At 30.6% G+C, this 23,564-nt stretch overlaps 2 protein-coding genes across 2 annotated transcripts in view; both read left to right on the plus strand.

Moving 5' to 3' along the window:
* The window catches only part of LOC127720283 (protein mono-ADP-ribosyltransferase PARP11-like), a 28,302-nt gene extending 17,148 nt beyond the window's left edge, over positions 1 to 11,154 (plus strand). The window contains exons 5-7 of the mRNA XM_052226795.1: positions 34 to 230; positions 3,605 to 3,826; positions 4,891 to 11,154. Of these exons, the coding sequence (XP_052082755.1) occupies positions 34 to 230; positions 3,605 to 3,826; positions 4,891 to 5,464 (993 nt within the window). The 3' untranslated portion in view covers positions 5,465 to 11,154. The remainder of the gene's footprint in view (positions 1 to 33; positions 231 to 3,604; positions 3,827 to 4,890) is intronic.
* Positions 11,155 to 17,406: 6,252 nt separating this feature from the next.
* Positions 17,407 to 22,745, plus strand: LOC127719237 (uncharacterized). The gene is made up of 3 exons (XM_052225254.1): positions 17,407 to 17,539; positions 19,699 to 19,845; positions 21,835 to 22,745. The coding sequence occupies exons 1-3, from the start codon at positions 17,536 to 17,538 to the stop codon at positions 22,743 to 22,745; spliced, it is 1,062 nt and encodes a 353-aa protein (XP_052081214.1). The 5' UTR covers positions 17,407 to 17,535.
* Positions 22,746 to 23,564: the final 819 nt, after the last annotated feature.

Here is a 23,564-nt window from a genome sequence, read left to right on the forward strand (position 1 = left end):
ATTCTTTTTCATAGAATTTATTTGTTTTCATAGGATGTTTTTCTGTTCACCCTTGAGAGGAAGTATCAGACAAAACAGAAGACTTATTTGTATACCAGGGAGAACTACTTTTGTATGTACAGGATAGATTTCCTGAAGATGATCCAGGTTAACCTCGAAACAGATAGAAAACAAAATATTACCAGACGTCCACTGTTTGTTTCGAAAGATGATGTGAATGAGAAAAAATTGTAAGTTGAGAGTTGAATTATTTGAATTTTTTTTTAGCGTACAGGGATCAAACTCAATTCTGCATACAATAGAAATGTGTTTTAATGAACTCTTATATCAGAGCATACAGTGAATGTTTTCAAGTATTTACATGTGTTATCCAAACAAATTTGTCGGTCTTAAAAGAGTAAGTATTGGACAGGTTTCATTGTATATGGTATTGAAAATGCTGCATATTTTTCCACTGTTAAAATGAGTATAAGACTAAAAAGATGCAATATCTAAGGTAACTTTTTCGTGCCTGAGACATAAGTCTTGGAGTGAGACATAGTGTTCCTTCATTATATCGTCGGGGTTTCGTCAAAATTCAGGTTAAGTCTGTGGTATACATTTTTTTAAAACCATCCATAAATTTGTCAAGTTTTCATGGAATTTTATGAAACTTGAATATACTTCTCTTTCATGATCAAAAGACATTATCCACAGCAAAATGTTGACAATATTTATTTCAATTTATCCATAGTTTACTTTAAAATGCAATTACACTCTCAGAAAAAAATTAATTTGAATTACTATGATAAAGTAGTTTCAAAAATTACTAAAATCAAGTAAAAATTATTGACTATGGTTAGTAATTATTAATTATAACTAGCAAAAGTAGTAATTTATTTCTTAGTGCTAGTACTTCTTGTAAATTTTAAGTAATTCATTTCAGTAATGTTGAGTAATTAATATTAGAAAAAAATATCCCTGTAATTCATATATATGAGCAATTATAAGTTATATTTTATGTATTTTCAAGAAATCCTGTTTGGTAATTTATAGTAAATGCAAATTATGATTGAATGTTACTTATAAGTATATATTCATAAGAAATAATTAGCAATCTAAAATAATTACCAAAGTAAATGTTAGTAACTCAAAGTAATAACCAACGTAAATGCAAGTAATTAAAAAAATTACCAAGTGATTTAAAGCAATAATATATAATTATAGCCTTCTTATATCGGCCAATACATGTTTTTGTTAACGTGGTGTAAGTATTTTAACTAAAGATGCTGTCCGAAGTCAATATTCTTTGATGGGATATGAAAACATGTATTGACCAATAGGAAAAAGCTACAATTGATTTATTATGATATAATATTATTCAGAAGCTGTAACTTACATTTCAAGATTGATTATTCAATATATACTTTCTTGAGTTCTTTCATGTTATGTTCAACATGAGCTAACCTACCAAGCCACCCTTTGGTGCTACATGTTTTATTCATTTCAAATAGTACACACACAGTGACCAGAAAAATGATAACATCCCTATGCTCTTTTTGTGCATTTCTGCATTCTTGGTATGCATGTCAAATTAAAATCGTGCAAGTCTTTCGTCCAGCTAACTAAGGTTTCAGCTCCCTCAGGCAAAGTTGGCCTTAGATGGATTTGGCTATTTTTTTAGGTCCTTTTTGGTTTATAGCTCTTCAACACTTTTGGTTTATATACATCCTTGGCTTCCAAATATTCGGCTTTGAGCGTTCCTGATGAAGGTAAATCCAGAAAAGCGCTTCGGACGCATGACATTTATAACGTGTTGTTTTCATTTTTTTACCATTGCAAACGTTTTTAATTAAAATCACTTTCAGTTCTTGCAAACGTTTTTAATTAAAATCACTTTCAGTTCTTGCCATTTTTTAACACAGCTTACCAAAGTAGAATACAAGCTTCATTCTGAGTGGCTAAAGTATCTTATCTTAATACCAAATACTAGCTATTTAAAACTGTAATTTACAATCCTATTTAGTAATATAAGGCCAATAGGTGATATTTTAGTACGACACAGCCAATGTGTGTTTATAATAGAACCATGACATGAATTAACGAATGACAGTTTGTGAATTATATGATAACATAATACTCCAAGTACTTTCAAGAAATCCAAAGTATTAATTTTCAGTAGGTTAAAGTGTTATTCCACGTTATTCAAAATAGTTAGTTTAGGTAATTCATAGTTATATCCAAAAAGAACAAAGAAATTTCAAGCAATCCAAAGCTTGTGAATATTACTTACATGTATGAAGTCATTGGTTTTTATTTTGTATATTGCCTACAGCTACCTATTTTCATAACCTCCATTGGTGTACTTTTCAATCAGTCTACTATAATCTGATCTTGTTAAACCATAGATCACTTGCCATGGGAATTTTGTATTTGGCATTGCAAAAAAAAAAATGATAATAAGAGACTCACAACACCGAAATGGTTATGTGGTAAGTTGCTCGCCACGAGTGTGGGAGGTCGAAGTTTCGGTCCTTAGCAGTGAAAACCAAAGACTGGAAACTGGTATTTGCTGCTTCTCCGTTCATTGTGCGAGTAGCTTAGAACAAAGACTGGTCGGATCAAAATCAAAATGATGTTTACAATACACGTGCAGGGCGACATGCCATCCTGTTGACTGTTGTTGCCTTGTGAACATCCACGTAAAATAAAACGGATCTGTGTGCTGGTCTAGTACAACGTATGGATCAGATTCCTATCGCATTACGATGTCCTGATATACATGTATTCATTTATCCATCAGCGACTTACAATTAATTATTTACACTGAATACAACTGTGAATTGTTCAATATATATCTGAGCCATATAGTTAAGTAATAGTGCTGCAAAGGTAAGAAAGGTCTGAATATGCATGTCAGCTAGCGAACTAAAAGTTAAGTAAAAATATTAGTTTCGTAATTTCAAGTGATTCCCTTAGCAAGTAGAAATTAGTAATAATAATTAATTGTAAGCAAAATAATAAGTAATATTTATCTACTTAAATAAGTAAAGAAGACTACTAACTATTTTTTTTCAGAATTTTGACAAAGTTTTTTTTTGCTGTTTACATTTAGATACAGTCTCGGGTTTTAAGTGTTTAGTCTAGCTCTAGACTACAAGTATTATTTTAGATATCAATAACTTCATCAGACCTTCATAGAACTTTATAATTCTTAGAGCGTTTCTTGTTTGTAATTTAGAGATAAATTCTGCAGCAAACTTTTGTAAATATTTTTTTTTTAATTTTGTCCTTTTTCATACTGATAGGTGGACTTAGTTTTTATGCAAAAAGGTTCACACAGTTGGGGTAATTTTTTTTTAGGAACTCAATAATTTTGTCAAACTTGCAAGCAATGTTACTTTTCATGGACAAAATCTTTTCCATGATCAAGAAATAATATTTGGCAAAAACATTTGGATCTATCTTTGTTCTGTTTTGTTACTAAAACATTAACTTAGTTCTTAAACATTAAACTTCACACTGACAGCAGCAATCAAGGCTAGGAATTGTTTTTCATTGTTAAAACCTCTTAAAAGAATAAATTAGAATATTTTTTTAATTCTGCGTTTCATTCCTTATGTAGTCCAGATAGTATACAGTTCCCAGCTGCTATGAAAACAGCCAAGCCAGTGCATTTCTACCACTGGGATTGTGCACATGATTTTGAACTGGTAGAACTCGACATCAAAGGGAAGGAGTTCAATGAAGTATTAAAGTCGCTACAAGATTCCATGAGCCAAACTCTATTTGAGACTAAGTTTATTTTTAGAATTCAGAATAGAAAACTATGGAGTGAATATGACATGTGAGTTTGGCTTTTATTATAATACTAATGTTAAACATCCATCATTAGATATTCTAATTATACTCCAACTTTCTAAAGTGAGCATGATAAAGCGAGTGGGAAGATCTCTTTTGTTCGTTAGTCCTTTTATTCCACATTTGTATCCATAACTCCTGCTGAACTGCTTGACAGAAATTTCTCTCATTTTCGTAAAATCTTAACATATAATGCACTTTTGCACCTCTTATTTCATTTCTTCATCTGAATGATTTGTTGGGGTTTCTTTTTGATGACGTGGAAACGGAATTTGTCATATCTGCACACAATGGTAAAACATTTGTATCGGCTTCTCATCAAACCCGAATCATAATTAAATGCTAGCTATAAAACAAGGTTTAATCAACCATTTTTTACATACGGAAATGCCTGTACCAAGTCAGGAATATGACAGTTGTTTTCCATTCTTTTGCTGTGTTTGATCTTTTGATTTTGCCATTTGATAAGGGACTTTCCGATTTGAGTTTTCCTTGGAGTTCGGTATTTTTGTTAATTTAATGTGTAATGAAAACTTCTAAGCATCTTTATGATTGCTATTATTAACCGTCTTTTTTGTTTTTGGTCCGAAAATTTATTTGGGTTGCCCATAGCAAATCATGCATTTTCAATGAATTGGGCTTTGCGATCAGTACCTCTAGTTACATATTGTCTTAATGTCAAATGTTGGAAAATCTTAAAAGAAAAATGAAGGATACATCAAAAGTTTGAAGGATAGAAGGTTACAATTTTCTTTTTAAAAATATTATCAGCCGTAAGATAAATACACTTTATATTGAGATATGTTTTGTGTTTGTCTAATGTTTGCTATGGTTGCTGTAAGCATTCAATCACTTAATTTACCCTATACACATATTTCAATGTCCAATTACTCGTGAAAAAAGACCACCACAAAGATATGACTGCATCTTTGTGAACCCAATCCGCAAACCTGATGCAAAAATAACTCAAAATTATTACATTCTATATACATATACAGTTTGCATAACATGTACATAGGAACTTATCAACTGTTATCTTTTATACCTCAGAAAGAAGAAGCTCATTTTAGCTGATGCAGAAAAAGACGGTCGTGGTCAAAGTATTAACGAGAGAGATTTATTCCACGGCACAGATTCGTTGGATGCATGCCGTGGTATTTGTACTAATAATTTTGACTTTAGAACAAGTGGTCGCATTGCTACTGTATATGGGGAAGGTTCCTACTTTGCTGTTCTTGCTAAAATGAGCCATAGTTATACAAAAGCAGATTTACCTACAGATATTCGATTCATGTTTAGAGCCAAAGTTTTGGTTGGGCAGTTTACAACAGGAAATCCTTCCCTCCGTCGACCTCCAGAAATCCCTGGAAAGGTACATAAGTTGTATGATTCCTGTGTGGATAAAGATCAAGATCCTCAAATCTTTGTTGTGTTTGACAGAAATCAGTGTTATCCTGAATACCTAATTATGTACAGAGAAGCAATGCCTCCAGTGGATCAAACCATTACTGCTCCGAAACCTTCCACAATACAAAGTTTCCCTAAGTCGTCTGATGGAAGTGCAGGAAAATCCTCAGTAGCTTTGAAAGCACGTTTAAATGAAGATACATGTGTTGTTCAGTAAACAAAATTGCTGCTAAAATTTCCGTTGGAAGTAAACTTTTCATAATTTTGACGAAGGATTTTGTTTCCAGGTTTTATATATAAATATGCTATCAATATCCTAACTTAGATACATATATGACGTCAGAGAAAAACATAAAAAATGTGAACTGATTTTCAAATAGCATGTGGAATCGTCTTAAATCATTAATGAAATCCTATGTATTTTGTCTGGTAAAACATGATTTGATATTTGACAGGAGTAAATGAGTTTACTCTTTGTTAAAGTTGATTACTAACAACTAAATTTCCTGTTAATATGGTTACAGATTATAATTGTTTGTTAAAGTTTACTATGACAGACAAAATATTCTGTTTCAGACAATAGTTGGTCATTCAAATTTTAGTGTGTCATAATAGTATTGAATTGAATTTGACTCATATTAAATTTCAGAGTTCTTGAAAATTGTCAGTTTAGATCATTTGACAGATAAAAATTTGAAATATATAGCATTTGTTGTTTCAGTGTGTTTTTGACTGGCATATATCAAACATTGACAGTCCAAATGTCCAATAAGGCCAAATTTTTTTCAAGAAATAATTTTAGATTAAAAAAAAACAATATTCCATTGCTTTGGGTTTTCAATTGCATTTACGGATATCGTGTTGTGAATTGATATGCAAAATCTCTTTTGTTTTCCACTATTGATAAGCATGATATAGTAAAAGTTCATTTCAATCTCATAATATGTATTGCCTAAATTTTGTTTGTCTAAATGGGATTGTTAACATCCTTTTCCATTGTTATTTTTGGAGATTATAGTTGACTCAATAGCAATCGTACCACATCTTTTGATTTATCAATTATTAATAGTATGATGGACTTCAATTATGACAAGGGTTATACTACCAATTTGAATGTGACAGGTAAAGTACTATATTTTTACATGGGTCATGGTCATTTAAGGTTGTATGTCTATTTGCTGTATGCAAAATTACCTTTAAAATATATGGTGGTTGCTGTGGATTAAGTGTGGTTTTTTCCTACTTGTCCAAATTCATTTCAATAGAAGCGTTTTCCACCGACATTTTCCCAAAAGATGCAAGTGTTTCATAGTGCTGAATTTAATTTTCTTTCGAATCTAAATTTTGGAAATTCATTCAACAAATTTTAGACAGGCTCCAATTATGATTTCTACCTTTATATGTTAAAAATAAAAGATCGTACAATAACGTTTTGCAGGTTCCAAGTTGTGAGTGACTTTCATAGCCCTATTTGATAACCTACAGCACAATAAAAACACAAATTTTGTGTCTCTTGAATGTTTATACAAGTTTATCGATGAGACTTTACAAAAAGCAAATTATCAGGTTTAAAAGATTAAATGCGCTGTGGTTGAGAATTTTTAGTATTTAACATACTTATATTATTATCATGACTACCATGAAATAATTCATTTGAGTTTTTGGTAAAAAAAAATAATGCATTGATTTTATGTTGTTGTTAATATTGAGAAGTAATAAAGTATGTCATTAAAGTAAAAAAGTGGAAATTATATAAAGAGAGTTTCAAAATTATGTTTCTTATAGTTAGATTTTTACATTTTGTTGTAAGTTAGATTGTATTCAAAACTTTATGAAAACTCTTTGTTTGTACATTTATATGGTGTATTTATTTTATAAAGCATCTGCCCACATTGCCTAGGCTAAAACAAACAATAGTATTAAGATGGTGAGTCTAATACCTATAAAACAAACAATAGTATTAAGGTGTTGAGTCTAATACCTATAATACCTAACAATATATGGTTATAATCTAAGATGAAGCCAATGTTCCTTGCAAAAAATGTATTAGAAGTAGATACGAATATTCATGACATACAAAAGTAGATTCAAGAGCAAAAGTGCAGAAATAACTGCATCTAGTTATACATCCGTTGTTAGGTTGCTGCCCCTGAATTGGTAGTTTTAAGGAAATTTTGCAGTTTTTGGTTATTATCGTGAATATTATTATAGATAGAGATAAACTGTAAACAGCAATAATGTTCAGCAAAGTACGATCTACAAATAAATCATTATGATCATAATTGTCAATTGACTCCTTAAGGAGTTTATAGTCAATTTTTCGTAAAATCTTCTCAACTTAATCTACTGGGCCAAATAGAATTAAACGTAGCCACAATTGTTAATAGGGTATCTTGATTGTAAAATGTATCCGATGACCCTGTCATCCAACATACATGGCCGCCATGGCTTAACATAGTGAATAGGGATTTTTTATAGAAGTTTACGGGAAAATTGTAAAAAAAATAATTTCAAATGGTACCAACTTGAAAACTAATTCAAATAATGATAAGGGGGTTTCAGTAACTATTGTAAGACTAAAATAGGATGACCTGCTTTTGATTTAACTACTGGGCCAAATATGTTTAACCAAACTTGGCCTCGATCATTATCAGGATACTGAATACTATTTATTATGATTGTAACCTTATTTTACATGATTTCAAAAAACAGTATATACAGGTGAGCGACACAGGCTCTTGAGAGCCTCTAGTTTCTTTTTTCACAGTTGGGCATTTTCTCTGTAATATGATTTATGTCCATTGCTTACAAACCAATCCGGGTATTAATATATATGTGGGTATCAATATGAATTGCTTACCAATGTTATGTCAACATTCTATTTAGTTTGTAAATATAAAAATGTTAAAAATTATTTACAATGCGATAAAATTAAACACAATATTTTGCTAGACAAACTAGCTTCATCGGGCGTGCAACTTTCAAAGTGAAATCGGATGCAGATAAAAAAAAATGCAGCTCATTGTATATGTATAAATATATATATATAATTCATCAATCTAAACTTTTTATGAATAACAACCTTGATGTAATCATTTTGGTGCTTGATCTATATTTCATTCATGAGAAACTTCAAATATTTATTTAAAAAAGGTTTATATCTTTGAAGCCTATTGTGATTTTGAATTAAAAAAAAAAACCTTTATTAACTTTTTAATTCAAGGGTCAGATCAAATGTTTATCCGTGCAAATTAATTACTTTTCCTGTAATCAATCATATTATAATACAAATGAAATGAATGTGCACAGCTTGCTTCTTTTGTTTGTTTTTGAAGTTGATTCTGTTATATTTCATATCATATAACTATGTATCAATATTGTATATGTAACAATGTATCCGTTTTGGTTTCAAAAAGTTATATGCTTGCGCGAAATTGATTAATGTTAATAGGACATTTTTATTTGATCACATAATATATTTTTTTTTTTTTTTTTTTTTTAATAAATAAATTAAAATCATTGTCTGTTCAAATTTAACTGAATGACAAAAATGATGTAAAATGATTTGAATGATTAATTGATTGCTGCACGGATGCTTAACATAAAAAAACATACATGTTCCTTAAATTGATTGATTAATGTTTAATTTATGTGCAGCAGTATATTTACATGGATGTCCAAGACAAGAACATATACATATGGTAAGACTTCGGCTTTTAAGCATTAACTGACATTCATTCTGTCAGGTTTTTCGAAATCTAGTTTACAATACAACAAAGATCATGAAGCCTATTCAAATAAATTATTTCTTCATGTGTAATGCTATTAAATGACGAATGCTTAGTGGACAGTTTTATAACATTTTGATGGACAAGACCAGGCACCAAAACCACAAATGCCAAGCTTCATCTAGACCATCAAGATGCTTTTTTACATAACGGATGCCACTAGAAGAGCAGGATTTGCTAATCCCTTCTAGAGCTCATAAGAACACCCCAGTTTTTGTTGAGGTTCATTCTGCTCAGTCTTTATATCTTTTATGTAGTTTTTGTAGAATTATTTGTCTAAAAAATAATGCATTGATTTTATGTTGTTGTTAATATTGAGAAGTAATAAAGTATGTCATTAAAGTAAAAAAGTGGAAATTATATAACGAGAGTTTCAAAATTATGTTTCTTATAGTTAGATTTTTACATTTTGTTGTAAGTTAGATTGTATTCAAAACTTTATGAAAACTCTTTGTTTGTACATTTATATGGTGTATTTATTTTATAAAGTATCTGCCCACATTGCCTAGGCTAAAACAAACAATAGTATTAAGATGTTGAGTCTAATACCTATAAAACAAACAATAGTATTAAGATGTTGAGTCTAATACCTATAATACCTAACAATATATGGTTATAATCTAAGATGAAGCCAATGTTCCTTGCAAAAAATGTATAAGAAGTAGATACGAATATTCATGAAATACAAAAGTAGATTCAAGAGCAAAAGTGCAGAAATAACTGCATCTAGTTATACATCCGTTGTTAGGTTGCTGCCCCTGAATTGGTAGTTTTAAGGAAAGTGTGCAGTTTTTGGTTATTATCGTGAATATTATTATAGATAGAGATAAACTGTAAACAGCAATAATGTTCAGCAAAGTACGATCTACAAATAAATCATTATAACCAAAATTGTCAATTGACTCCTTAAGGAGTTTATAGTCAATTTTTCGTAAAATCTTCTCAACTTAATCTACTGGGCCAAATAGAATTAAACGTAGCCACAATTGTTAATAGGGTATCTTGATTGTAAAATGTATCCGATGACCCTGTCATCCAACATACATGGCCGCCATGGCTAAACATAGTACATAGGGATTTACTATAGAAGTTTACGGGAAATAATTTCAAATGGTACCAACTTGAAAACTAATTCAAATAATGATAAGGGATTTTCAGTAACTATTATAAGACTAAAATATGATGACCTGCTTTTGATTTAACTACTGGGCCAAATATATTTAACCAAACTTGGCCTCGATCATTATCAGGATACTGAATACTATTTATTATGATTGTAACCTTATTTTACATGATTTCAAAAAACAGTATATACAGGTGAGCGACACAGGCTCTTGAGAGCCTCTAGTTTCTTTTTTCACAGTTGGGCATTTTCTCTGTAATATGATTTATGTCCATTACTTACAAACCAATCGGGGTATAAATATATATGTGTGTATCAATATGAATTGCCTACCAATGTTATGTCAACATTCTATTTAGAATGTAAGTATAAAAATGTTGAAAATTATTTACAATGCGATAAAATTAAACACAATATTTCGCTAGACAAACTAGCTTCATCGGGCGTGCAACTTTCAAAGTGAAATCGGATGCAGATAAAAAAAAATGCAGCTCATTGTATATGTATAAATATATATATATAATTCATCAATCTAAACTTTTTATGAATAACAACATTGATGTAATCATTATGGTGCTTGATCTATATTTCATTCATGAGAAACTTCAAATATATATTTAAAAAAGGTTTATATCTTTGAAGCCTATTGTGATTTTGAATTTAAAAAAAAACTTTATTAACTTTTTAATTCAAGGGCCAGATCAAATGTTTATCAGTGCAAATTGATTACTTTTCCTGTAATCAATCATATTATAATACAAATGAAATGAATGTGCACAGCTTGCTTCTTTTGTTTGTTTTTGAAGTTGATTCTGTTATATTTCATATTATATAACTATGTATCAATATTGTATATGTAACAATGATGTGCGTTTTGTTTTCAAAAAGTTATATGCTTGCGCGAAATTGATTAATGTTAATAGGACATTTTTATTTGATCACATAACATATTTTTTTTTTTTTTTTTTTTTTAATAAATAAATTAATATCATTGTCTGTTCAAATTTAACTGAATGACAAAAAAATGATGTAAAATGATTTGAATGATTAATTGATTGCTGCACGGATGCTTAACATAAAAAAACATACATGTTCCTTAAATTGATTGATTAATGTTTAATTTATGTGCAGCAGTATATTTACATGGATGTCCAAGACAAGAACATGTACATATGGTAAGACTTCGGCTTTTAAGCATTAACTGATCTTCATTCTGTCAGGTTTTTCGAAATCTAGGTTACAATACAACAAAGATCATGAAGCCTATTCAAATAAATTATTTCTTCATGTGTAATGCTATTAAATGACGAATGCTTAGTGGACAGTTTTATAACCTTTTGATCGCAAGACCAGGTACCAAAACCACAAATGCTAAGCTTCATCTAGACCATCAAGATGCTTTTTTACATAACGGATGCCACTAGAGGAGCAGGATTTGCTAATCCTTCTAGAGCTCATAAGAACACCCCAGTTTTTGTTGAGGTTCATTCTGCTCAGTCTTTATATCTTTTATGTAGTTTTTGTAGAATTATTTGTCTTTATGTTGTTGTTTGTTTTTTGCCATGGTGTTGTCAGACCTTCTTCGACTGACTTGTGAGTTTTGAATGTCTCCTTGGTATCTTTTGTTCCACTTTTTTGTTTAAAGTTATTTGACCAATGCTACGGACGATCAAACATTAATAAGTGTTATATTCATTGTTAAGTTTAGATTTAAGTAAATAGATTTAAGAGACAATAATAGTTGACCAGTGTTATTAATTCGTAAATCCCTTTAGTATATGGTTAATTAGTATTTGCAAACAATGAGAAACAACTGATGGAATCCCGTGAACTCCAAATGAAGTGAGAGCAAGTACATCTGTCACGAAATACATCACCTGCCATGCACAATCAAACTATTTAGAAATAACACAATCAGGAATAAGATACACTTGGTAAATTGCAATTGTTATGTAACGAGAAGAGCGAAAACCAAATAAACATTAAAGTGAATGATGAAAAGAGCTATTTACAAGAAATACAAACATATAAATATTGGGATTGTGTTTGAGTTGAGCTTCTACTTCTAATAAAAGAATCGAGGCATTTCGCAAATTGAAGGAGGTATTATAACCGATGAAATTATAAGAATGAAATTATTCAGATAAACAGAATATTCGATGAAAAAAATTAAAATTCAATTTAATAAAGATGTTAAAAAAAATACTTGGTCAATTTCAAAAAGTGTTCGAAATAAAATTCGAATATTTAATGCAAATCAAGATTATCAAAACGCTTTATTAAGTGCAAGATCTTAAAAACCCAAATTGATTGGACCACTAAAGGTGTTATAGCCTTTAACGGCGATGTTTTTTCTTTTTATTGTGTCAGTCGTCTTCCTTTCAAAATTCTTCTCTGCTGAAACTACTTATTCTATTTCAATTAGACTTGGGAAGTGCATATGGCTAAAATAGAACATAAAGGTAAAATGCATTCATTTTCATGTTAGATAAAGAAAATCTGATCGGGTAAAAATACTCAGAATGTAAAGATCCGCCTGCACTTAAAACAAAACAAGTGAAAAAACCACTGGATGACTCCTTATGGATTTTATGTCCTTAAAGACGATTTTTAATGCCACTCATCTCAAGAACAATAAAATAAGTAACAAGAGTGCATACGCGTAAATGTCTTTATAAATAAGAAGATGTGGTATGATTGCCAATGATATAACTATTCATCCAAGTCAGAATGTGTAAAAAGTTAACAATTAAATCCAATTTTTATGAAAGAACTACACATTAATCTTCTTTTAAGTTAATTTTTAACGAGTAGCACGTGGCAAAAGATCACTCGACCAGAAATTTAATGTAATAGAAATTAACATAACAAAAGAACGGAGTGAAGTGCTATAAAATTGAAACTGCCTAATAAATACAGGTAGCTCTTTTGAGGGAAAAAAACCCGATAGAATGAATACTTTATTCAAATGATTATATTTGGTGTGATATTAAAAATATATAGATAGATTATACTACATGTTATTTGTACAAAGATAGATGATATTTATAAAGATAGATGTTAATTATTAATAATGTGTCTTATTTGCTTTTTCCCCGACAAATGAGCTTGTAAAAATCGGGGCCCCCATTGTTGCTTCCCTGGGCAACTTAGGGTTGATGTAACAGGTGATTATTAATAAAATATGTTTAAAATTTAAAATTTAAAAAAAAAAACAATTCAAACAGGAAAACCAACGGTCTAACCTATATATAAAAAGAAAAAAGATAAACACTTATGAATCACACCAACAAACGACAACCACTGAACAACAGGCTCCTGACTTAGGACCGGTGCATGAAAATGCTAGCCTGCTTTACTGACTAAAGATAAAAGTTTTACTACAAGAATCACGTAGACTTAACAATTTTAATGATCCATGACTATGAGGTCAAGGTCAGATAAATCCTGTCAGACAGACGTTTACACCTTGCAATTATTTCATACACCAAATATAGTTGACCTATTGCTTAAGGTAATTAAAAAAAAGATCAAACACAATACTTAAATTGACCAATGAACCTTAAAAATAAGGTCAAGGCCAGATGACATCTGACAGACAGACCTGTACACCTAAACGTTATTCTATACACCAAATATATTTGACCTACTGCTTATAGTACTTAAAAAACAGACCAAAACACAAAAACTTAACACTGACCAAAGAACCATGAAAACGGACCTAATCACCCAATTTAAATCTTGATCACTGATCCATGAAATGCGGTCGAAGTCAGATGAACCCTGTTTGACGGAAAAGTAAACGTTGCAAGGAACCCCATATACCAAATATAGTTATCCTGTTACTCTTAATAAGTGAGAAATTCACATTTTTTTTTTCAAGTAAAGGCTAAATCATGAAAATTAGGTCAAAGACAATGGACATATGACGAAGGAAACTTCGAAACATAAGGTATCTGCATACAGTGTATGAAGCATCCAGGTCTTTAACCTTCTTAAATATAAAATTGTAAACAAATAATGTACACCGCCGTAATTCCTATGTCTAGAATATTGCGACTTTCGTCATTGGCGAGAAATAAATTGAATACAGCAAAAATGTTCACAAACACAGGATCTACAAAAAACCAATATGATCAAAGCCATTGGATAAGTCCTTTTAGGAATTGTTGCCATTAAAAATATTTTTTTGACTAATTTTTATAATTTTGCAAATTTTCTTGAGAACTATTAAAGTTGGTAGAATATGTAAGCAGCAAAAGTGATCAGCTATAGAAGAGCTAAAAAAAAATCTAAATGACTGAAACAATTGGATTACTGACTCCATAAGGAGTTTTTGTCCTAAAATGACGATTTGTGACTAATTCTAATTCTTTTCTTTTAAAGATTATCTCGAAAATTATAAAAAAAAAGATGAGTACAAATATAATCAACAGTACATGATCTACGTGAATAACATTACTGATAGCAACACAGATCAAAAAAAATATCAAAATGCATATCTTTACCAGATGACCGATTCAGACTCTAATAAGCCTCTTGTTATTTTTTAAAATGTCAAACGTTTATTCATCGTGTTTTGAAATAATACATCCAATGCGATAAGTAATCCCCCAAAAATACAAACAATCAATAAAGGCAACAGTAGTATACTGCTGTTCAATAGTCATAATTCGATTAAGCAAAAATAAACCCGAGAAACAAACTAAAACCGAGGGAAACACATCAACTATTAGGGGAAAACAACAGAGCAACAGAAACACTGGACTACAACAAAAGCAAACGCCAACATACATAGAAACGAACTGTAGATAACAACTACCTGGTTTTATGGCTAGCCAAAACTCCCGCTTATATGGCAATGTTAAAAATACCGCTAAAATGACAACACTACGTGACAGGAATACAGTACAAACAAATGCAAGAACACTCAGCACAGAGAAATACATAAATAAATAATATAACAGTTCATTACAACATGTAAACCACAGAATAACAACGGTCACCTCCCACGAATTTACGACAGCACACCAGGACACCACAAACGAAATAAACTGCGCGTGACATGAATGGATCAATGTCACAAAAAGTGACGTATTTTTTGTGACGTTTATATTATCACAGGTAAATTTTTAAAAATAAATAGATTTGTTATTTCATACACACGTAAAAGAATAATAAATTGGGATTAAGTTGGTAATGGTGTTATTTTATGTAAAAGCTTAAAATCATATAAATGAAGTAACTGATTTGTGTTTACAATAATCAAGCTTTATCATTAATCAAGATATACTACAATTTTGTTTTCGGGTATTGACACGAGTTTTCGATAACATGGTTCAAGATTAGAAAGTTTAGAATTATAAATATCAAAAGAATAAAACTTATGTTATGTTTAAAAGCTTTAACTTTTATCAGTATTTAACATCTTTGATTTTTTAAATATTTGTCTTTTATTTCTCTTACCTTTTGTAAACAAAAGTACAAGACCTTATATATTTTGCTTTATAAATATACTACATTATTTATATATTTAAATTTTAATTATGAATCTTTTTAGTCTTACAAATGTTGAACGGTATATTCATAGCGTTCGCCATAATACCTTAAATGATATAATGATCACTGTAACCTCACATAATTATAAACTAACAAAATAAAGGGGGGGGGACATATTATACATACTCGTTCTCGAGTGGAAACTTGCTCCGACTATAGATAGCAAAAAATGCACCGCTTTCGGAAAACGATAGTTTACATATTGACGAAAACTCGAGAAAAGTTCGATTCCTTGAAATGCTAGTAGTACTTGTAGGGTTGTTGAATAACAGGTTAACAATCGACTGACTTCAGAAAATAAATTTATTAGAAGTAATAACCTCAGTAAAGAGTAATATGTAGTTGTTTCAGCTCACTAATAGTATGATCTACTTAATAACAAAAACGTAATTTTATTAATTTGGGGTGTTCAAATAGTAATTTAAATTAGAGACACAATGACTAAGTGTTAAATGAAATGATATTTATCGCCTTGTTTCCATTGTGCTTCCTTATTAGAGTACGTAACCCTTTACATATTATTTTATCTCTTTAAACATGTTAGATATAAAATTTTCATACAATGAAGTCTTATTAATTTATGCAGAGCTTTGAAGGATTCAAGAGAAGTATCGTATTGCAGCTTTTTTCTGAAAATCGTTGTTTGCTTTATATACTTTAAACTAGACGATTTAAATTTATTACTGTTTAAAGACTCACTTTGAAATGAATTAGATATTGTATGCATTTAACTGGATTGATTGATAACTACATTTATACTGATTCGCATGTTTGATATTAACCACTATTAACGACCGCTAATGATACAGACTGTATCTTATTAACAGATTGTTACTGTTTTATAATGTATAAATGAAACAAAAACAGTGTCTGCCATTACCGATAATAAGCTATTTTTCAGAATACCAGAATCTAGCTGAATGAATTATTGTATTTGTTGTGAAGGTTAATGTTATTATACAAAAGTTTCCTTTTGTAAAAAAAGTACAAGACCTTATATATTTCGCTTTATAAATATACTTCATCATTTATATAGTTGAATTTTAATAATGAATCTGTTTAGTCTTACACATGTTGAACGTTATATTCATAGAGTTCACCATAATACCCTATATGATATAATGATTACTGTAACCTCACATATTGAAGGGGGAAAACACATTATACAACTTAGGTTTCGTGTATTGACACGAATTATCGCTAATGAATTTTTAGAACACAAGTTTTCGAATATTGAACGACAATACTCGTACTCGAGTGGAAACTTGCTCCGACTATAGATAGCAAACAATGCACCGCTTTCGGAAAACGATAGTTTACATATTGACGAAAACTCGAGAAAAGTTCGATTCCTTGAAATGCTAGTAGTACTTGTAGGGTTGATGAATAACTGGTTAACAATCGTCTGACTTCAGTAAATGAATTTATTTGAAGTAATAACCTCAGTAAAGAGTAGTTGTTTTAGCTCACTAATAGTATGATCTAATTAATAACAAAAACATAATTTTTTCGTTTGGGGTGTTCAAATAGTAATCTAAATAAGAGACACAATGACTAAGTGTTAGATAAATTGATAGTTATCGCCTTGTTTCCATTGTGTTTCCTTAGTAGAGTATGTAACACTTTACATATTATTCTATATCTTTAAAAATGTTAGATATAAAATTTTCATACAATGAAGTCTAATTAATTATGCAGAGCTTTGAAGGGTTCAAAGAGAAGTATCGTATTACAGCTATTTTCTGCAAATCGTTATTAGCTTTATATACTTTAAACTAGACGTTTTAAATTTATTACTGTTTAAGGACTCACTTCGAAATGGGTAAGATATTTCATGCATTTAACTGGATTGATTGATAACTACATTTATACTGATTCGCACGTTTAACATTAACCCCTATTAACGACCACTGACGCTACAGACTGCATCTAATTAACAGATTGTTACTAATTTTAAAATGTATAAATGATCCAAAACAATGTCTGCCATTACCGATAATATGCTATTTTTTCAGAATACCAGAATCCAGCTGAATTGATTACTGTTTTTGTTGTGAAGGTCAATGTAATTCTACAAAAGTTACTTATTAAAAGGACATTTTTGTGATATATAGACTGCCTAAGGGACAGTAGTATTCACAAAATTATTTACAATGTCCGAGACGAAGTCGAGGGCACTATCAATTTTTCAGTCAATACTGCTGACCCAATTTTCATAAAAAGACTTAAAAGTAGACACTAAAAAAATATATGGTTATCCAGTATCGAGACTGATTGTCTAAGATTCTTAGATTGTTTGATTTTGTTTTGAACAACTTCATCAGTTACGAAAATTCGTTTGATGTGTTTGAGCTTTTGATTTTGCCGTTTGATTAGTGACTTTCCTTTTTGAATTTTCCTCGGAGTTCAGTATTTTTGTGATTTTACTTTTTGAGAATATGCAGGATTTAACATCAGTTTTTTTTTCTTATGCCATTTTAGACTCCTTTTTCTAGGTGACTTGTAAGTCCTGGTATCTATAATGAGTTTATTTTTGTTAAAATATTTTAACATGGAATATAGAGAAAAGGAGAAATAGTGAGGCATTTCGTAATCTGTTTGTTCAGACTGGATACAATAATATATAATTGAAATTCCTCAAACTACCCACCCCTCACTCGGAAAAGCAATTAAGACAGTCATGATTATCTATGACTTGTTGGTTTTCTCATTATTGTTAGATATAATCTAACCATGCTTACAGTGACATAAGCTTTGACTTCAACAGTATAATAAATTGTAAATAAATAAGTTAAAAATGAGGTATATTGTTTTGTTTGTTTAACAAAAACGGATTATTGAATACGAATTCGTTATTTGCAATCGTTTTAGTTCAATATCGTCAAAATAACCTAACAACTTGGCTGATACATTTTTTTTAATGAAAGACACACCATTTTGATCCAGGTGTATGCAACCTATAATGTTGCCTCATTTCGGATGATAGCACATGTGCTCAAAATATTCAGAAATCTGAAATAGAATATCTGCTGAAAAGGATAAATAAAGGAATCAAACAGAAACCGAATTCGCTGACTGATTCAGCCTCTTAAAAAATATATTATCCACCATTGCACATGATATCTATATTTATCTGTTAAATATGTATATATATTTTCAGTCTAGGTGACCGAGTGTTCTAGAACGCTTGACACATTGCAGGCGGTGTTGTCTCGATATCTCAATAGCATGAGTTCGAATCCCGGCGAGGGAAGAACAAAAATTTGCTTCCGCAAATTTGCAGATTTAACATTGTTGTGCTGATATTTAGAGTGATTATGTATAGCCACCAAAAGCTTGATTTTGTCGAGCCTAGGTGGTCGAGTGGTCTAGCCCGCCGGGCATAGTGCAAGGCCATTTGGTGCCACGAAAGTAGCATGAGTTTGAATCCCGGCCAGGGAAGAACAAAAATTTTGCTTCAGCAAATTTACAGATCTAACATTGTTGGGCTGTTATTTAGACGAATTATATATACAGAATGTGTTTTCAGCCTTGTATCACCATCACTGGTGATCCGATGGATAAAATTTTCGTAGAGTTGTCAATGGTTCAGACGTACTTATATATATATATATATATATATATTCATATTCATATGGGGAGCACATGGCCATCGGCAATCTTCGGATGTCATGTCAATAGTTGATAAGATGGTTTTGAGTAAAAAGATGTTGATTAGATGCATTGTTCATGTTTCCAATAAAACATTGAAATTGTGATATGCGTTTTTGTCTGTTGTAAGTCGAATTTGAGAGTGTTGGGCTTTGCAGTAGATATGATATGATATTTGCAGCTTATGCCCTTTATGATCAGTTATTATAATGAAGTAAACGAATACAAATAAGTGTGTATTATAAATATATTATTACACGCATTTCATGTAATGCATACCAGAAAAAAATAACTGCAGTTTCAAAGTGTTTCTATTTTTCATTTTTTCAGGTACAGGTACTTCTAAAACAAAACTCAAGGATGAATTTTGTGAGACAAAAAAAAGAATACACTACAACATGGTAACTGAACAATCGACGACAGGTCGTGATAATCATACCGAGAAACTATCTACTCCTGTTAGAAATCAGACGCCAAGTAAGCTTTTAGAAATGGATTGATCATTTTCGTCATTTTTGTGTTTTGATTTAATCAGATACACGTGTATATCAAAACTTTTTAATTTAATTTATTCAAAGGTCGAATATATGTGTTTTTCTCAGAATTTTGCGTCAGTTCGTCGTTAGTCGTTGTTTTCTTTTCTCTTTTTCGAACTTTTATTCTGTGATCACATACATGACATATGGAAATTTTGTAACACATATCCTATTGGATACATCTTAGGGAAATGTATTTAGATTAGTTGGTGTCTTTTTCGGCATCTGAAAAAAATATATAGGATTCACAAGGAGAAATTTCTTAATTCAGTTGCAAAATAGTTTGATATACCGTGGTAAATTCATTTGAATATTAAATAAAATTGCAAAGTTTTTTTCAAATCAGCACCTGACTAATTGTTTCCAGTCAGTTCATTTACTCCATAACATTTCTTCCCCGAGAGTATCATCAATCTAGTAGCCAGCAGATTATATCAGATTAAAGCTTCAAACTCTAATAACGCGAGCTCTACTGACCAAACTTAAATAGTAATAAACAATCCATTGAAGAAAAATAAAAACGACGACAAGACAAACAACAGTCAATAAAACACAACATAGAAGGCCTATAACTGAGAATCAATTATGTTGGTTGAAACGTTTGTGCAAAGTCATACGAAGCACTGATAAAAAGGTACTACTGTACAATGACAATTATGATAAATTCTTTATTTTCAGAAATAAGCACAGTTAACAAAACAGTTAATCCTCCAAGTGGTCTTCTACAGCTACATATAAACTAACACATGTTTTAAAGGCAATGATACATATACAATAGCTTTACTGTAAAAGATAGGGAAACATTACACTGAATACAAGAGCACATATATAGTACAAATAGACAAATAGCATTGAGTCAGATAAAAAGTACATTTATGTGTATAATAATATCTTGACATTATATGTGACTACGAAAAGATCTCATCCTGCATTTTAAAATGATAAATTTAAAGCAGTTAGTTCCAAAACTAAGTTTCATTATACATAAAGGTTCTCTCACCATAATATCGTCTCGTCAAATAAATATATAATTTGGGGAAGATGATCGTGTATAGTTATTACAATTGAACAACTTGAAAATAGGTGCTAGATTATATTTATACTTTTAAATAATATCACAGCCTTGAAATATTTAGTTCTGTTGTATTTTTATTTATTCTATAAATTGAGTGAGCGGAAACCGCATGCAACTACTAACTTTACATTAAACAGGGGTTGAGATTATACACCTAATTGCATTTTGTTTGCCATTACAAGATATTATACACGTTCCCGTAAATTATTGACGTAACAAAAGAAATTGTCTGACGCCACAATGCAAAAGTTTCGTCAATAGTTCAAGTGTCGCAAAAACAAACTCGGATCAGGTGCCGCAGATTCAAAAATAGCGATAAAGTCTAATGATTTTACACCATAAAAAAAATTAAATCTATAAGAATTTAATTCTATGTTTTAAGTCAATTGTCTGTTATCACCATTACTTAAAATGTTTTTAATATTTTACTGTTTTAATTTAGAATATAATTTGATTTCAGCAGTTTATTTCAACAATGTCCGATGGTAGTCAACGTAACACATTCTGTACTCGTGAGAATATTTTCATTCATATTACACGATGTTAATCTCGTGGAAAACTTTCTAGTTGTTCATGCTTCTCAAATTCTAGTTAAAGAGAATAAATCGTAATTACTTGAGAAAACATTATGAGAGCAAATTTCCTCCCGGTTCACTCCGGCATAAATGTTGTTAAACAGTAGGATATTCAAAAATTTCTTCCAGATGTATAGTAGTGAAACAGAATCATACACACTTTGAATATGCAAATTCTTTTATGGACAGTTTATTATAAGACATGCTTGTTTCTTATATATTGCATGCATTATTAAGTTAATCTCTTTTCTAATGTCCTACTGTCACAATTTATTTGCAGAAATTCAAACAGCAGATGACGAAAAAGAAAGCAAACATAAAAAACAACGCAGAAAAAAGAACAAAAATGTTCTGAACGCCATAGCACAGAAACCAAGTGGAACGGATATATACAACTTCGAAAGTGTCAGTGCAAACGAAATTTTGAAATTTGTCGTCACCAACTTTGAAAATGGCTGCACATTTGAAGATTTCTTATTACATTGTGACCTTTTCCCTTCTTCTGTAGAAATTCCACGGTGGTTAGAAAAGCATACGATGCAATTTCATATTTTCAAAAATAATGAAAAGATAGAATACATATTACCATATGTAAAGACCGCTGGCGTTTGTTCTCCTTATAATAATCGACAATACCCTGGACAATGTAATTATGTCAATTGTCGCTTCTTACACGTTTGTCGTCGGTTTGTCAGACACGTATATTGCAATTTCAAAGGTTGCAGGCTAGCTCATGATTTTACAAATCAGCACAATAGTCGACTCATAGTACGATTTGGATTAGAGAATTTCAGCGAAAACCAAATTAAAATGGTCCTTAATAACCATTTCCCATCCATTTGTAAGGACTATAATTTTCATGAAAGATGCAAAGTTGGTACAAAGAAATGTGTCAATTTGCATTTATGTGGTTCATATAAATTCGGAAAATGTGAAGAACCATGCAAGTACAAACGAACTCATAAACTCAATAAAGATCATAACAAATGGGTTCTCAGAGCATTTGAGATGACGAGCTGGCCAGAAGAAAAAATCTTGAAAAGCATCTACGTTCCACCTAAAAGAGCCCCCAGTTATTCAAATACTGATGAACGTGACTTTGACCATAACAAAAACATTGACCTGGATGAAAATTATGTTCCACCCAAGGCCGGTAGTAGTGATAGTAACTCGGATGCAGACGAGTCGTAAAAGCTTATTATTTGAAGATGATATTGTGAAGTGTTCTGTGTATTTGTTGCAGATATAAAACAAATGTTTGACAAGTGCTTTTATTCATTTCAACTCATCATTATTCTTTCTCAGACATAGTATGAATAGGATATTATATTACAGTTGAATACATTTCAGCTATGAAGATGAACCATAATAAACATCAAAATCAAGAGTTCGCAACAGTTTTCGAAGAGCAGTAGCATTTATGTTAAGATTGCGCACAAGAGACTCAACATTTAAATGATTACAAAAACCGTAGGAAAAAATGAAGAGCCACGAATCAGCATTAGATGCAAAAATAAATGTACAAGAATGGCAAAACCGTCTAATGAAAGATTGCTTGAGGGAGAACAAACCTTAAATTGAATACATTTTGCATAAATTTTAAACTAATTTTAAAAAAAGAAATAGACAGTTACAATCATATCAGTAAAGTTGACTTGGAAAACTTATCCTAGTATTATGAGATCTAAGCATTCACTAATAAGACGAAATGTTTTGTACCTCTGTCTGATAATTATACATTGTTTTCTGTTTTCCTGGCGGCTACAGCCCGAACTTGATAAAATAATATTCTTGAGTTCACCTGACAAGCATTTTGGAATAAGTTTTTTAAAGGAGATATAGGGAATGAAACTACAACCCTAACTTTAGTAAACGTCTATAATCAACATACGAATGTATATTGTATTTATATTGTGACTCCCTGCTATTTAAGAATAACCTTGATCTCTGTTTCTTCTATTTGGTCATATGTGAAAAAAAAATGTATACAGTCTTCTCTCGCAGGCAAAG

The sequence above is a fragment of the Mytilus californianus genome, unplaced genomic scaffold, assembly GCF_021869535.1.
Source record: "Mytilus californianus isolate M0D057914Y unplaced genomic scaffold, xbMytCali1.0.p SCAF_11, whole genome shotgun sequence".
NCBI classification, from domain to species: Eukaryota; Metazoa; Mollusca; class Bivalvia; order Mytilida; family Mytilidae; genus Mytilus; species Mytilus californianus.

Excerpts from the sequence above, each read along its gene's own strand:
- LOC127719237 (XM_052225254.1), top strand. Across the intron at positions 19,846-21,834 it reads TGTTAGAAATCAGACGCCAA|AAATTCAAACAGCAGATGAC; the intron begins GTAAGCTTTTAG and ends ATTTATTTGCAG.